Below are 13245 nucleotides of genomic sequence, written 5' to 3' on the forward strand. Positions count from 1 at the left end.
GCGCCAAATTCAACATCTCCCGCTTCAGTCACAAACCCCCAAAATCAGTCGCCAGCGAAAGGGTTACAGATCTCTACAAAAAAAAAAAAAAGTGACACGGAAGAAAGTGGCAAACTAGAAAGAGAGAGTGCAAGAGCCACGACTCCACGGACATTCTCGCGTGGCATTGTTCCGAGAGTGAGGCGGCTCGCGTGCGATTCCGGAGGCGGATGTGAGCGAGCCGGCGCGTCTACGGGGCCGGGGAAAAATCCAACCGGACTGGTTTCCGACCTTACGCGAGCCTCGTCCACTGGTGCAAGGCTGAACGTGACTGCTGGCAATCAGGTCTCTCCCCGTCGTCGGTGCAGAAAAACCAACTCGAACGATCCGCGGCGCCGATTCCTGTCCGCGAGAACGCCGTGATTAAATTATCCAACAGGGCGTGTACCTCGACGAGGCAACTTTTCCTTAAGCCTGTATTGACGTCAAACAACCATTCGAGCCCCCTTAACGCGTTTTACGTCAAAATCGTGGACACACCGGCGAGAGTTGTAACGATAGATCGTGTGACGTTCGAACTTTGGGGGAAACTCGCACGGTAAACTAGTCGAGAAAGTGAATATTGCGGTTTGGACAGTGAACTTTCCGTTTCTTCTTTTCTTCCTTTTTCTCTTCTGTAAAACTAGTTCGATTAGTATTACGTGTTTATGGTGTGAGCTAGGTGAACCGTGCCTCGATATTCTAGTATTAAATTAGAGAGAGTAGGTGATTAGTTAAGTTCGATAGAGATGTTATAACCGTTTCGACGATCGAAGTAGAAAAATTGTAAGCTTCGAGAGGTTTCACCTTCGACACTCGGTGTATTTTATGGCTACATAAGCCAGCAATTTAAAGCAATGCTGAGACTTGTTAATAAACGAAGATACTAATATTAAAGTACCGGATAAAAAGAGTAATAAACATTTATTAGAAATAAGGTCACGGTCCGTTTAAATCACAACTTTTCACAGTGTGTCTCTCCCTAAAATTGCCGCCGAGTGTTGAAAGCTAACCGATCGGTAACGTAGAGAGATTCTAGGTTAGATCATTTCTAAAGAGAGAAACTTGGAAAAAGACACCAAAGAGACTTAGCTTTAACTATGTGCTCAATGATCGCGATCCAAGAGATTGCACTTAATAAACATGAATGCTGGAAAAAAACGTTTACGCGCTGATATCACCGATAATAATAAATCCATTACGAATTTGTGTCATACGAGTAAATCGCTCGATGACGCGCAGAGGAGGGACATAAAGAAACAGATAAGTCGTAATTAGGATAGCCGTTAGATAATCTAATCGTGTTTATGCCAGCCAGCAGGTCTCTTCACCCGTCGAAGATCTGTTTCTTGTAAACGATGAGAATTCTTCTTCGATCGACGATAAATTCGTAATCACGTTCTCGGCCGCGCGCGATTTGTATACAAATTTTCGGTTTCCCAGAATTTTTCTTCTTTTTTGTTTTGTTTTTTTCGTTACCATCGCGCTGCGCGTTTCGAGATATACAACGAACGAACGAATCGAACTGTCCGGTTTTTATCGTTATTTAAAAATAGGACATCTGTGCACTCTGCCGCCTCGACCACTTTATCGCGTCGCGTGCACTATGCTGCATCCTTTTGTGGAGCAACGGTATCGACGGATTACATAAACTGGCAATATTCGAGCACCGTGGTCCGAATGTTTCCATTGTTTCACTACGCCAGAGAAATATCTGGCCATCCTGACATACTCTGCAACTCGCGAGAAATTTTCAATCGAACATTCGTACGGTATACATGTATATCGTAGAAAATATACGATACGAATGGAAATTTCAGAGAAGTTCATTTGTTAGATGAAAACATTCCGAGAAGCTTGAACATCCACGACATCGGGCTTCCGATAAATCTTCAACGACCGAAATTAGATTTTCCCTATTCCAAGGGTGGAATACTGAATTAGAAGCTGTCCCAAAAATTCGATAGAATTTCCCAAAAATAATTCCTCACGTCCGGAATTTCGGTACACACATATATCGTGGAAAATATACAATACAAACGGAAATTTCGGAGTTGATTTATCAGACGAAAAACATTCCGCGAAGCTTCAACATTCGCGTCATCAGACTTCCGATAAATCTTCACCCATCGAAATTAAATTTCGCTTATCCCAAGGGTAGAATACCAAATTAGAAGCTGTCCCAAAAATTCGACAGAATTTCCCAAAAATAATTCCTCGCATCCAGAATTTCGGTACATACGTGTATCCTAGAAAATATACAATACAAATGGAAATTTCGGAGTTGATTCGTCAGATGAAAAACATTCCGCGAAGCTTCAACGTCCACGTTATCGGACTTCCGATAAATCCTCTCCCATGGAAATTACATTTCCCTTATTCCAAGGCTGGAATACTAAATTAGAAGCTGTCCCAAAAATCCGACAAAATTTCCCAAAACTAAAATCCGAAGAAACAATTCCCCGTGTATTCCGGAATTTCCCCCGCGAAAACGAACTGCGAATGTTCCAAGAAGAGGCTGTGTAACAGCTCCCGAAGAAAAATGCAAGATCGACGGAATTTCGACACGCGTACGTACATGTACGCGTTCGAGTTTATAAACATTTCTACGAACAACTACGCAGTCGAATCGAACTGGTCGGTATGACCCCGCGGAGGAAATGTTATCAGGGTAGATGTCATGTTGCGCGCACCGAAAATAAGAAACCAGTTGTTCATCCGTGCTCGTGCGTTCAACATGCTGAGACCGTACATCGTATGTTTGTTGCTCTCTGTGCTACTGGTGGACGACACCGTAGCGATCGAGGGTGTGAAAGGCGGCCATCGTTCGCATCGACCGAATCCTAACTCAGCGGTGAACAGCACTATACAAGCTGGACTTTGTTACAAGAGGATACCGTGAGTACAGAACGCTAGTGAAATTCCGAAAAATAACGCGGCGATGCAAAAGTTGCACTTTGACCCCGCGACGACCGCGCTTCTTATCTTTGCAACACTCCACCGATTCACCGTGCATCTTCTTCTTGCTGTTTCTTAGGTACGCGGACGCGCTAGAGTTGAACTCTACCGGCCAATTCCCGCACAACACTCTTCCGACAACTCCCGAAGACGCTGCGGTTAGTATACATAGTCGAAGATAGAAGTAGAAAGAAAATTCTAAGAGGATACTGTGCGCGGTGGAAAACTGTAGTTTGTATCTGAATGTCGTGGAAGGTTGTAAACGATGACTATAGGGAGGTGGTACAGCCTGTGAGTATCTTTCACGAGAGATAAGGAGCACTCTCTCAAGGCTGTTCCATCGTGATTTCTGATCCTAAGCGACCTTGCGCGTGATAAGTCGTTGAACTCGTTCGTGAAATTAGGTCGATATACGGAGAACGAAGTAGAGAGACCTGTGATAGATCTGAATATGCAGTAATATCTTCGGAAAACGACAATCTAGAGGAAAGTTGTGCACGTTTAAAACGCACAGTTCGAATTTTCTTCCAAGTAACTTTTTCCACGGTTCGAGGAAAATTGTAAAATTTTCTGGCGACATTTGCGCGGGACACCCGGTATATTCGAAGTAGCGATAATTATTCCCCGGTTAAAGATTGCGTTCAAACGGACGTTCGTTCCCTCAGAAAGGCGGATGGATCACAATATTGGACTGCTGCGACGGCTACGAGCGCAATGTCACTTCCGGCGGCTGCGAGCCTCGCTGCATACAGGGTTGCCTGGGCGGGAGGTGCACAGCGCCTAATCAGTGCACCTGCTCGCCAGGCTGGTTGCCTCAGGAAGGGGTCTGCATGCCGTACTGCGAGAAACCCTGCCAGAAAGACGCCTACTGCTTCTCGGCGAACGTGTGCGCTTGCAAATTGGGCTACGACGAGGTGAACGGCGAGTGCAAGCCGATTTGTCCCGGTGGTTGCAAGAACGGCGAGTGCGTGGCGCCTCATTTGTGCAGATGCAGGCAAGGATACGTGATCAGACCGTCGCCCGAAAGCTCCGTTGGAATCGAGGCGAAAGAGTGCATGCCTGTTTGTGAAAATGGCTGTCGAAATGGAGAGTGCATTGCTCCTGGTGTATGCAATTGCCAGGAAGGGTGAGTTTATTTTCGTTTCTCGTCATTCTGTCTTATCGACTTCAAAAGTCTTATACGTGTTAATTGTTATTCCTTTCCTCCAGATACGTCAATCCTCCGGGAGACACGGAATCCTGTGCTCCCAGTTGTCCTCAAGGATGCACGAACGGCGAATGCGTTTCTCCGGGTGTTTGCAAATGCAAACCGGGCTACACGATGGACCCAACGAACAAATGCGTCCCGGAATGTCGTCAGGGCTGCACGAACGGCGAGTGCGTCGCTCCAGATGTTTGCAGGTGCAAGATAGGCTTCACTCTCGATCCTACCAACAAATGCGTCCCCGAGTGTCCTCAAGGATGCACCGACGGCGAGTGTGTCGCTCCGACTGTCTGCAGGTGCAGACTGGGCTTCGCCCTGGATCCCACGAACAAATGCGTGGCGGAGTGTCCTCAAGGTTGCCCCAATGGGAAATGCACATCTCCGGGAATGTGCACCTGCAATCCAGGCTACACTCTCGACTACAACGACAAGTGTGTCCCGGATTGTCCGCAGGGTTGCAACAACGGCGAGTGTGTCTCTCCGGGTGTCTGCAACTGCAACGTTGGCTTCTCTCGCGACTCGAACGGCAGATGTACACCTATTCCATCCGAATCCAGCACCGCGCAGTGTCAATTCGACTGTGGACCGAACGCTAGATGCGTCGGACCGAACAGGTGCGCCTGCAACGTAGGCTTCCGCGTGGATCCGGACACGAACAAATGCGTACCGTTCTCGAACTCGTTCGAGTGTAGGAACGGTTGCGGTTCGAACGGCGTCTGCGTTGGGCCAGATATGTGTTTATGTAACTACGGAATGAGCGTGGATCCAGTGACTGGAAGATGTCCAGACACAACACCGCATCCTGCGCAATGTAGATACGGTTGCGGGCCAAACGGAATGTGCGTAGGTCCTAATCAGTGTCTGTGTGCTCCAGGATTTGTCGTAGATCCGGACACAAATAGATGCGTTCCGCAGAGACCTTCGCAGAACACCGTACCGCCGGGTCCAAATATGACCGGCGAAGCGATATGCGAGCAACCATGCTTGAACGGAGAATGTACCGGATTGAATCGTTGTACATGCAAACGAGGCTACACTATGGATCGAAATGACATGTCGATGACAAGATGCGTGCCTCTATGCATAGGTGGTTGCATAAACGGTGTGTGCACAGCGCCTAATCTGTGTCTATGCAACTTAGGCTACAGAAAAGAGACCGGTGTAAAGGGTAGACAGAGATGCGTGCCGATTTAAAGAATCTTTGTTCGAGCGTGTTACATCGTATCGGATGATTGACACCATTGAACAGAATGTAGTACGTAGAGAGTGAATTGTATCGTTGTGGTATGAGGTTTGTGTATGCGTGTGTTGTATTTCGAATGTTTCTTTTTTTTCTTCTTCTTCTCTTGCGGAAGATTCACGTACACTGTCAGCCTTGCTTTTTTTTTTATGCTCTTCGTCTCTTCGATGTTTTTGTACAATTTATTCGAAAATAAACATTAAACGAAGGAGAGGAGGAGAATTCGTAATTAATCGAGGAAACGATATCTCGTCGACATCCTGTCATGTCTTTATGTCACAGGATACGATACGTAGGAGAGGTATAGGGAGGGGGGTGGAATAACTAAGCGCCGAGAAGAGACAACGATGCACGTCGAAACCATTCAGTCATATCTCACAGCTCGTAACCATAACCGGGAATACGTGTCTTTAAAAATGAGATTTCACTACGGTCTCTCGTTCCTCGTACTTTTCGTCGTGTTAGTCGACGAAGGAATTACGCAGAGCCTCAAAGGTTATTGTCCAAAATTAGTCGAGTAAGTATGGTACCGTTTTCTCGCGGTTCGTTACGAAAGAATCTCGCGAAATTTCACGAAATTCTTCTCAGATATACAGATTCAAGGATGGTACCGTACACAGAGGCATACCAGGTCAAAAAATGGGTTATCTTTCACGAAACGAGGTATCGGACAAATTACAGAAAACAGGTAAACCTCGCGTTTCTCGTTAAAATCACGTAACACAACCGCCGATAAGTATATTCGCCCATCTTCTTCATTCGCGATGTTCCTTCTTTCGACAAGCAACTTCGTTTTACCTCATTTTAAACAACGATTCACCTTGTTTCGTTAACTCCTCTATAAAAAGATCCAAATTCTATCGAAAAATCTACCGCATCTTTGAATAAAGAAACGAAAAGAAAAAAAAAAGCGAACGATATAAATGGATGAAAAATACTTATGAGCGATAGTGCACACCTCGATAGTTGAAACAACGAGCGTATGTTGCGACAACTACAAGATGTCGCCAGCAGGCTACTGCGAGCCCATCTGCAAAAAGGGCTGCGTGAACAGTAAATGTACAGCGCCTGATGTATGCCAGTGCCACGATGGCTACCAGAAATTTGACTACAGAGATAACCACTGCGAACCCAGGTGTTCCTGGGACTACTGCGAAAAGCACCACGCGAACTGTACCGATCCAGAAGTGTGCACCTGCCACAATGGTTACAGGATCGTGGACGTATTGAAAAATAAACAGGTAGTGTATTATAGGAATGTTATATTACAGACAGGTATACTCCCCGAAATTGAAAATAAAAAAACAAAAGAAAACAACAAGAATAGGACTAGAACGACTCTGTACTAAAATACTCTATCCTCTCGCTGCGAATTCTAACTCGTTAGGTGATACCGTAAGTTCGTGTCGAATTTTATAATTTAAACGTTTAGATTGAAGTATTTCTCGCTTGGCGGCAACGACATATGGGATTCGCCTAATACAACTGACATACGCGCCGACTCTATTCGCAATTTTTATTTCTCCTTTCCACTCTATACAGACATACCTTAGGAGATATTCAGTCATGTCCACCGAAATCCTGATAATTTCAATCACACCGTCCCAAGTATCCTTCTTTCGCACCTCTGTCACACCAGCTGGAACACCTTTCGTTCACGAACCTGTCGCACCTAGACTAAACACTCGCAGAAAAACCCCTATCGCTCCTACAGTATGATAAACGGTGAGAAAATCGAATCTAGACAAAATTGATCAGAGCGTCCGTAAGTGTCCCAACGACACACGTTCACGCTGTGTTTATTTGCCGAGAAGCAAAGCTGAAGGGACGTTGAGATAGTCGATATCTGAAACGCGTTAACACATTTTGCTCGTTATTTTGAATGAAAAAAGTCTAGTTAGCTACGACGTTCGAAATTTTTAGTCGACGATATTCATCTTTGTTTGAATTACTTTGTTTGTTGTCACAGATGACCAACGAGACATTCGATCTGGTAGACATGCACGTCAGAAAAGAATTATACAACTGCGTACCATACTGCCACAAGGATTGCATAAACGGTAAATGCACCGAGCCGGACAAGTGCACCTGTAATCCAGGCTACGTTAAAGTTAAGGGGGAACGCTGCGAGCCTGTATGCAGCCGAAAGTGCGTGCGAGGCACCTGTATAGCCCCTGAGATATGCAGATGCGACGAGGGTTTCGGGCTAACGGGTAGGTCTCCGTACATCTGCGAGCCTGTGTGCGAGAAAACTTGTGTAAACGGGGTGTGCCTACAGCCAGGGGTTTGCACGTGCCATCCTGGCTACAAGTTAAGCGGCGACGAGACTATGCAACACGTATGCGAACCGTACTGCGAGGAGCCATGTGAACCGTACGGAAAGTGCACTGATCCTAACACCTGCACTTGTCTCGAAGGCTACAAAGTAGTTGTTAAGAAGGAGAGACCGGTAACGTAGGAAAACTACGTGGCAATTTTATGTAGACTTAAGGGGGTCTTCTAGTGTGACGGCCGTTTTTTTAGGCCTTCTTTGCTAATTTATTACAGAAGTACGGTAACAGTTATTAACATGAGCTTTATTCCTATGTATTTACTTGTCCTTGAAGAATCATTAGAAATTTTTATTGTTGAAAAATAATTAAATATGGCTGCTGTGGAACACGTCGAACAGGAGCATGAAAAAAAAAGTAGGTCCATGGTTGCCATGATTTGAGCTGTTTTGCTTATCAGAAATAAAAAAATTCAATTGATTCTTATTTAGTATGCACGTCGCTATGGTCGCTAGTAGAATAAAGGAAAAATATTGAAAATTTAAAAAATGGCGGCACTTTGAATACGAAGTATCGATTTTTTCGACTTTTTTTTCGTCTTTCAGAGGCTCTAAAAATCAGAAAAATATATATTTTGGCATAATTCTACTACCGACCATAACCACACATGTTCTGAAAACATGTGCAAAATTTGAGTTCGATTGGTTCAGTAGTTTTTGCCAGATCGTGGCAACCATTTCAGCAAACATGGTTCCGAGAAAAACGCGTTTAAAGTTTTCAGTGCAATTTAGATTCTCCCTTGATGTGTCACACTAAACGAGCTATAACTTCGTTATTTTATTGAATACAACTATAAAACTTCAGGAGTACATTCTTAAAGAGTTGTACTTTCGACATATGCAAAAAAATAAAAATCGATTTTCTGACACCGTCACACTAGAAGACCCCCTTAAGGGATCCTCCTATTGTGCACGGCTAGATAACTGAATTTTCTCGGAAATTTCAAACGAACCAAGTGCTACACGTATCCTCTTGCAAACTTGTATTGTATATTCTGTCATCTTTCGAGAATAGAGAAATATCTTTTATAAGTGAAAAGATCCATTTGTTGTAGAATAGAACCACCGTGAAGGGAGCGCCTTGAAAACTATCTGGCTGACATGTTTTAACTACAGTTTTAGACTACATAAGACCACTTCCTTTCGAAGGCATACGCATCTGCCAATTTTCAGAACGAAGCTTTAAAAATCTTCGTGGACATACTTTCGAGATGTTAAATTATTGGAATATGCAAAAGAAAAAATAATTAATTAATTTGTTCAACCCGCCACAATAGGAAGACCACTTAATTCCTTTCTAAATTTCAATTTTCATTTTCTCCCTCGCAGAAATTGTTATACTTCAAGAACGATACACCCTGTCAGCCTATCTGCAAGCAGACGTGCGTGCAGGGATATTGCAGTGCGCCAGGGGAGTGCACCTGCAACCCGGGCTACACTAAGTCTAAAGGAACTAACAACATCTGCGAGCCTATCTGCAAGGGGAAGTGCGTGAACGGTTATTGCAGTAGTCCTAACACGTGCGCCTGTAACCCTGGCTATCAGGCTGTGGTTAACAATACCAGTACATGCATACCAACCTGCGAGCAAGCCTGCATCTACGGAGACTGCGTTGCACCGAACACTTGTAAATGCAAGAATGGCTATCGTCTGTCCAAAGGTTCTGCAAACGTTTGCGAGCCTGTATGCGAGAAAGGCTGCATCTATGGAGACTGCATTGCACCGAACACTTGCAATTGCAAAGAAGGCTATCGTCTATCCAAAGGTTCTACGAATGTTTGCGAGCCGATCTGCGAGAAAGCCTGCATCTACGGAGACTGCGTTGCACCAAACACTTGCAATTGCAAAGAAGGCTATCGTCTATTCAAAGGTTCTACGAACATTTGCGAGCCGATCTGCGAGAAAGCCTGCATCTACGGAGACTGCGTTGCACCGAACACTTGCAATTGCAAAGAAGGCTATCGTCTATCCAAAGGTTCCACCAACGTTTGCGAGCCGATCTGCGAGCAAGTCTGCATCTACGGAGAGTGCGTTGCACCGAACACTTGCAAGTGCAACGAAGGCTATCGTCTATCCAACGGTTCCACCAACGTTTGCGAGCCGATCTGCGAGCAAGTCTGCATCTACGGAGACTGCGTTGCACCGAACACTTGCAATTGCAAAGAAGGCTATCGTCTATCCAAAGGTTCCACCAACGTTTGCGAGCCGATCTGCGAGCAAGTCTGCATCTACGGAGACTGCGTTGCACCAAACACTTGCAATTGCAAAGAAGGCTATCGTCTATCCAAAGGTTCCACCAACGTTTGCGAGCCGATCTGCGAGCAAGTCTGCATCTACGGAGACTGCGTTGCACCGAACACTTGTAAATGCAAGAATGGCTATCGTCTGTCCAAAGGTTCTGCGAACGTTTGCGAACCAGTCTGCGAGCAAATCTGCATCTACGGAGACTGCGTTGCACCGAACACTTGTAAATGCAAGAATGGCTATCGTCTGTCCAAAGGTTCTGCAAACGTTTGCGAGCCTGTATGCGAGAAAGGCTGCATCTATGGAGACTGCATTGCACCGAACACTTGCAAGTGCAACGAAGGCTATCGTCTGTCCAAAGGTTCTGCGAACGTTTGCGAACCAGTCTGCGAGCAAATCTGCATCTACGGAGACTGCGTTGCACCGAACACTTGTAAATGCAAGAATGGCTATCGTCTATCCAAAGGTTCTACGAACGTTTGCGAGCCTGTATGCGAAAAATCGTGCGGGAACAATGGATTTTGCGTCACACCAAACACTTGCAAGTGCGACAAAGGCTATCGTCTAACTAAAGATTCTGAGAACGTATGCGAGCCGATTTGCGAGCAAGTCTGCATCTACGGAGACTGCGTTGCACCGAACACTTGCAATTGCAAAGAAGGCTATCGTCTATCCAACGGTTCCACCAACGTTTGCGAGCCAATCTGCGAGGAATCGTGCGGTGACAGTGGGATTTGCGTCGCACCAAACACTTGCAAATGCGAAGAAGGCTATCGGTCCATGGACAATCAAACGAAATTCACCTGTGAGCCTGTATGCGATGTTAATTGTGGTAACGGCACCTGCACGTCTCCTAACGTCTGCACCTGCCACCCAGGCCACCAGGAAGACACGCAAGGAAGCTGCCAACCCTTCTGCACGTCCTGCGATCACGGTACCTGCGTTAAACCCGAATTATGCGAATGCGACGAGGGTTACATCTCGATTAACCATGAGAACGTAAGCGTCTGCGAGCCTTATTGCGGGAATTGCACGAACGGAAGGTGTGTGGCGCCTGATAATTGCGTGTGCAACGCAGGCTTCGCGATGGAGATCAACGATACGTTTAGCAATCATAGTTACTGCGTGAACGTGTGCGAAGATAATTGCAACGACCACGGATCCTGCAACGTCGAGAACAAGACCTGCGATTGTTACTACGGATGGAACGGTGTACACTGCCAGGAAGCACAGTTTTGCATCGTGGTGATCGATCGAGATACCGTACAGCTCAACGAGTAACTATTCCAGAATATTTATCGGACGATGTTGTTCACAGATACTTGAAACTTTTCTCTTACAGAACGAATATCGAGCAAAATGTGAACGAGACGATCGGCTACCTGTTCTCGAGCATTCCATCGTGTTTCTACAATTGCACCGACGAAATTACCAACGAGACTACGTGTTACGGGAAATACAGAAGGGACGAATTGGAAAATGACACGATTGCCTGTTTAATTAGCACACGTACGAAGAAGCAATTTTTCCTCTTTTTACACATATTCGTCGTTTAAATATTCGTTCTTTCGCAGAGTCCAATTGCCACAGGATGTACGCAGAGCAGACGAAAAATTTCAATTATATCCCGATAGCAGGAACAGCTGGCCTTGGGACGATGTCAATGTGCAGCGCGGCTGCGGTCTTCTTACTGATACGAAAGTACCAAAGAAGAAAATATTCTATCGGTAATTAACGTCGTTTTAACAACATCGTTTCACAGAAACTTCATTTCGTAACATTTACAAACGCACAGGTGAAGCAGAAAACACGTCGATGCTGAGCGAACCCAATCAGCAGGTGGAAAACAACCGTCTTTAACGATAAGATAATCTTTAATTTTGTTACACTGTACTAGTTCTGATTGTCAATAAAAATCATATTTAATCGGTTTACATGAGCTGAGAAACGGTTCTGTCACCTCCTCAAGGTATATCGAGCATCCCGTCCCGTCCGAATAACGCGAGACAAATAAACGGAAGCTTCGAGCGGAAGTTTTTGTAAATTCGAAAAAGCCAGGTTCAAAATTATTTGCACCGATAACGAAGCTACGGTTCATCGTTAAAACCAACTAACATACGCAGAAGTTTCTTTTCGTCCCTTTAAAAAACGAAACAGCGAAAATTCTACTTCTCTGAAGGAAAAAGAGCGCCGAAAGAGTGCCGTTAAAACTAGAAAAACTCTCGAAAAGACTCCGGTAAAAACACTCGACAGAAAGAAGAAAAAAGAAAAAGCGAAAAAACCTCGTACACTCTATCTATCGACTCTCCACAATCCTACAAACGACGTCGAACGAAGCCAAATGACTTCTCCCAAATGCGATTCACAAACCTCCATTACCCCTTCTCCACGGCGAACCAGAAGTAGAGGTGCAAGCAGCATCGATATGAAAACGGTGATAGTAGAACCTGAAGCAGCAGCAGCAGCAGCAGCTTGTATCCATCAGTCACACACGGTGATCCATTCGAAACTCAGATCTACGCACTGTTCGACAACCACGATACCCAGAGATGAAGAAACCATCGGACTAAAAAACAAAAAACCAAGAATCCGATCGACTCTCGCACAGAGAGTGTAACCTACGACGATATTCGAATCACGGTACAGTTCAAGGTGGCCGGTTGGAAAGGTAACAAACCAATAATCCTCCTTTCGCCCCACCTCCGCATCCCCTTCTGCATGGAGGTTGTTCGTCGTGAGAGAGGACGACGGAGGCAGCCCTGATCTCGATCGACGCGGCGGCACCGAATGGAGGAAGGAAGGGGTCAACGGGTGGCATCGCGCAGCTGCAGTCCGCGGTGGTCGACCGGCTAACGGAAGGAAGGCGTCAGTGAACGGGTAGCACGGGCCAGAGAAACGCGGGCGGCCTGATTTTTCCGAATTGTGTCGAGCTAGAGGAGAGAAGACGGACAGACAGACAGGGGTAGAGACACCGCTGTATAAAATAAGTTAGTCGATCCGTCGGTTCGCGTGCCCGTGCTTGGCTCATTCGTAAAAAGAAAGAACGTCGTCGTCAACCCATATTCTCTAAAAGCGAAAAAAAAAAAGACACGCGTACCTGCGTGCGTGCGTGAGTGTGTGTGCGTGCTATGTGTGCATGGTGACACAGCGAAGCGGATTGAGGAAGACGGGAAGAAAAACCGGAAGAGAGAGAGAGAGAGAGAGGGAGGGAGAGATAGGGAGAGAAAGGGAGAGACGTATGTTAATTTTCAG

The 13245-nt window shown here is 45.7% G+C and overlaps 1 protein-coding gene across 1 annotated transcript; it reads left to right on the top strand.

The window, feature by feature from the left end:
- The first annotated feature begins 2654 nt into the window (after positions 1-2654).
- LOC108574771 (fibrillin-2-like) lies at positions 2655-11853 on the top strand. Its single transcript, XM_017937411.1, has 10 exons — positions 2655-2916; positions 3056-3134; positions 3642-4102; positions 4186-5372; positions 6387-6762; positions 7344-7869; positions 9079-11270; positions 11312-11502; positions 11568-11720; positions 11789-11853. The coding sequence occupies exons 1-10, from the start codon at positions 2699-2701 to the stop codon at positions 11851-11853; spliced, it is 5448 nt and encodes a 1815-aa protein (XP_017792900.1). The 5' UTR covers positions 2655-2698.
- Positions 11854-13245: the final 1392 nt, after the last annotated feature.

The sequence above is a fragment of the Habropoda laboriosa genome, unplaced genomic scaffold (assembly GCF_001263275.1).
Source record: "Habropoda laboriosa isolate 0110345459 unplaced genomic scaffold, ASM126327v1 scaffold257, whole genome shotgun sequence".
In the NCBI taxonomy this organism is placed as follows: domain Eukaryota; kingdom Metazoa; phylum Arthropoda; class Insecta; order Hymenoptera; family Apidae; genus Habropoda; species Habropoda laboriosa.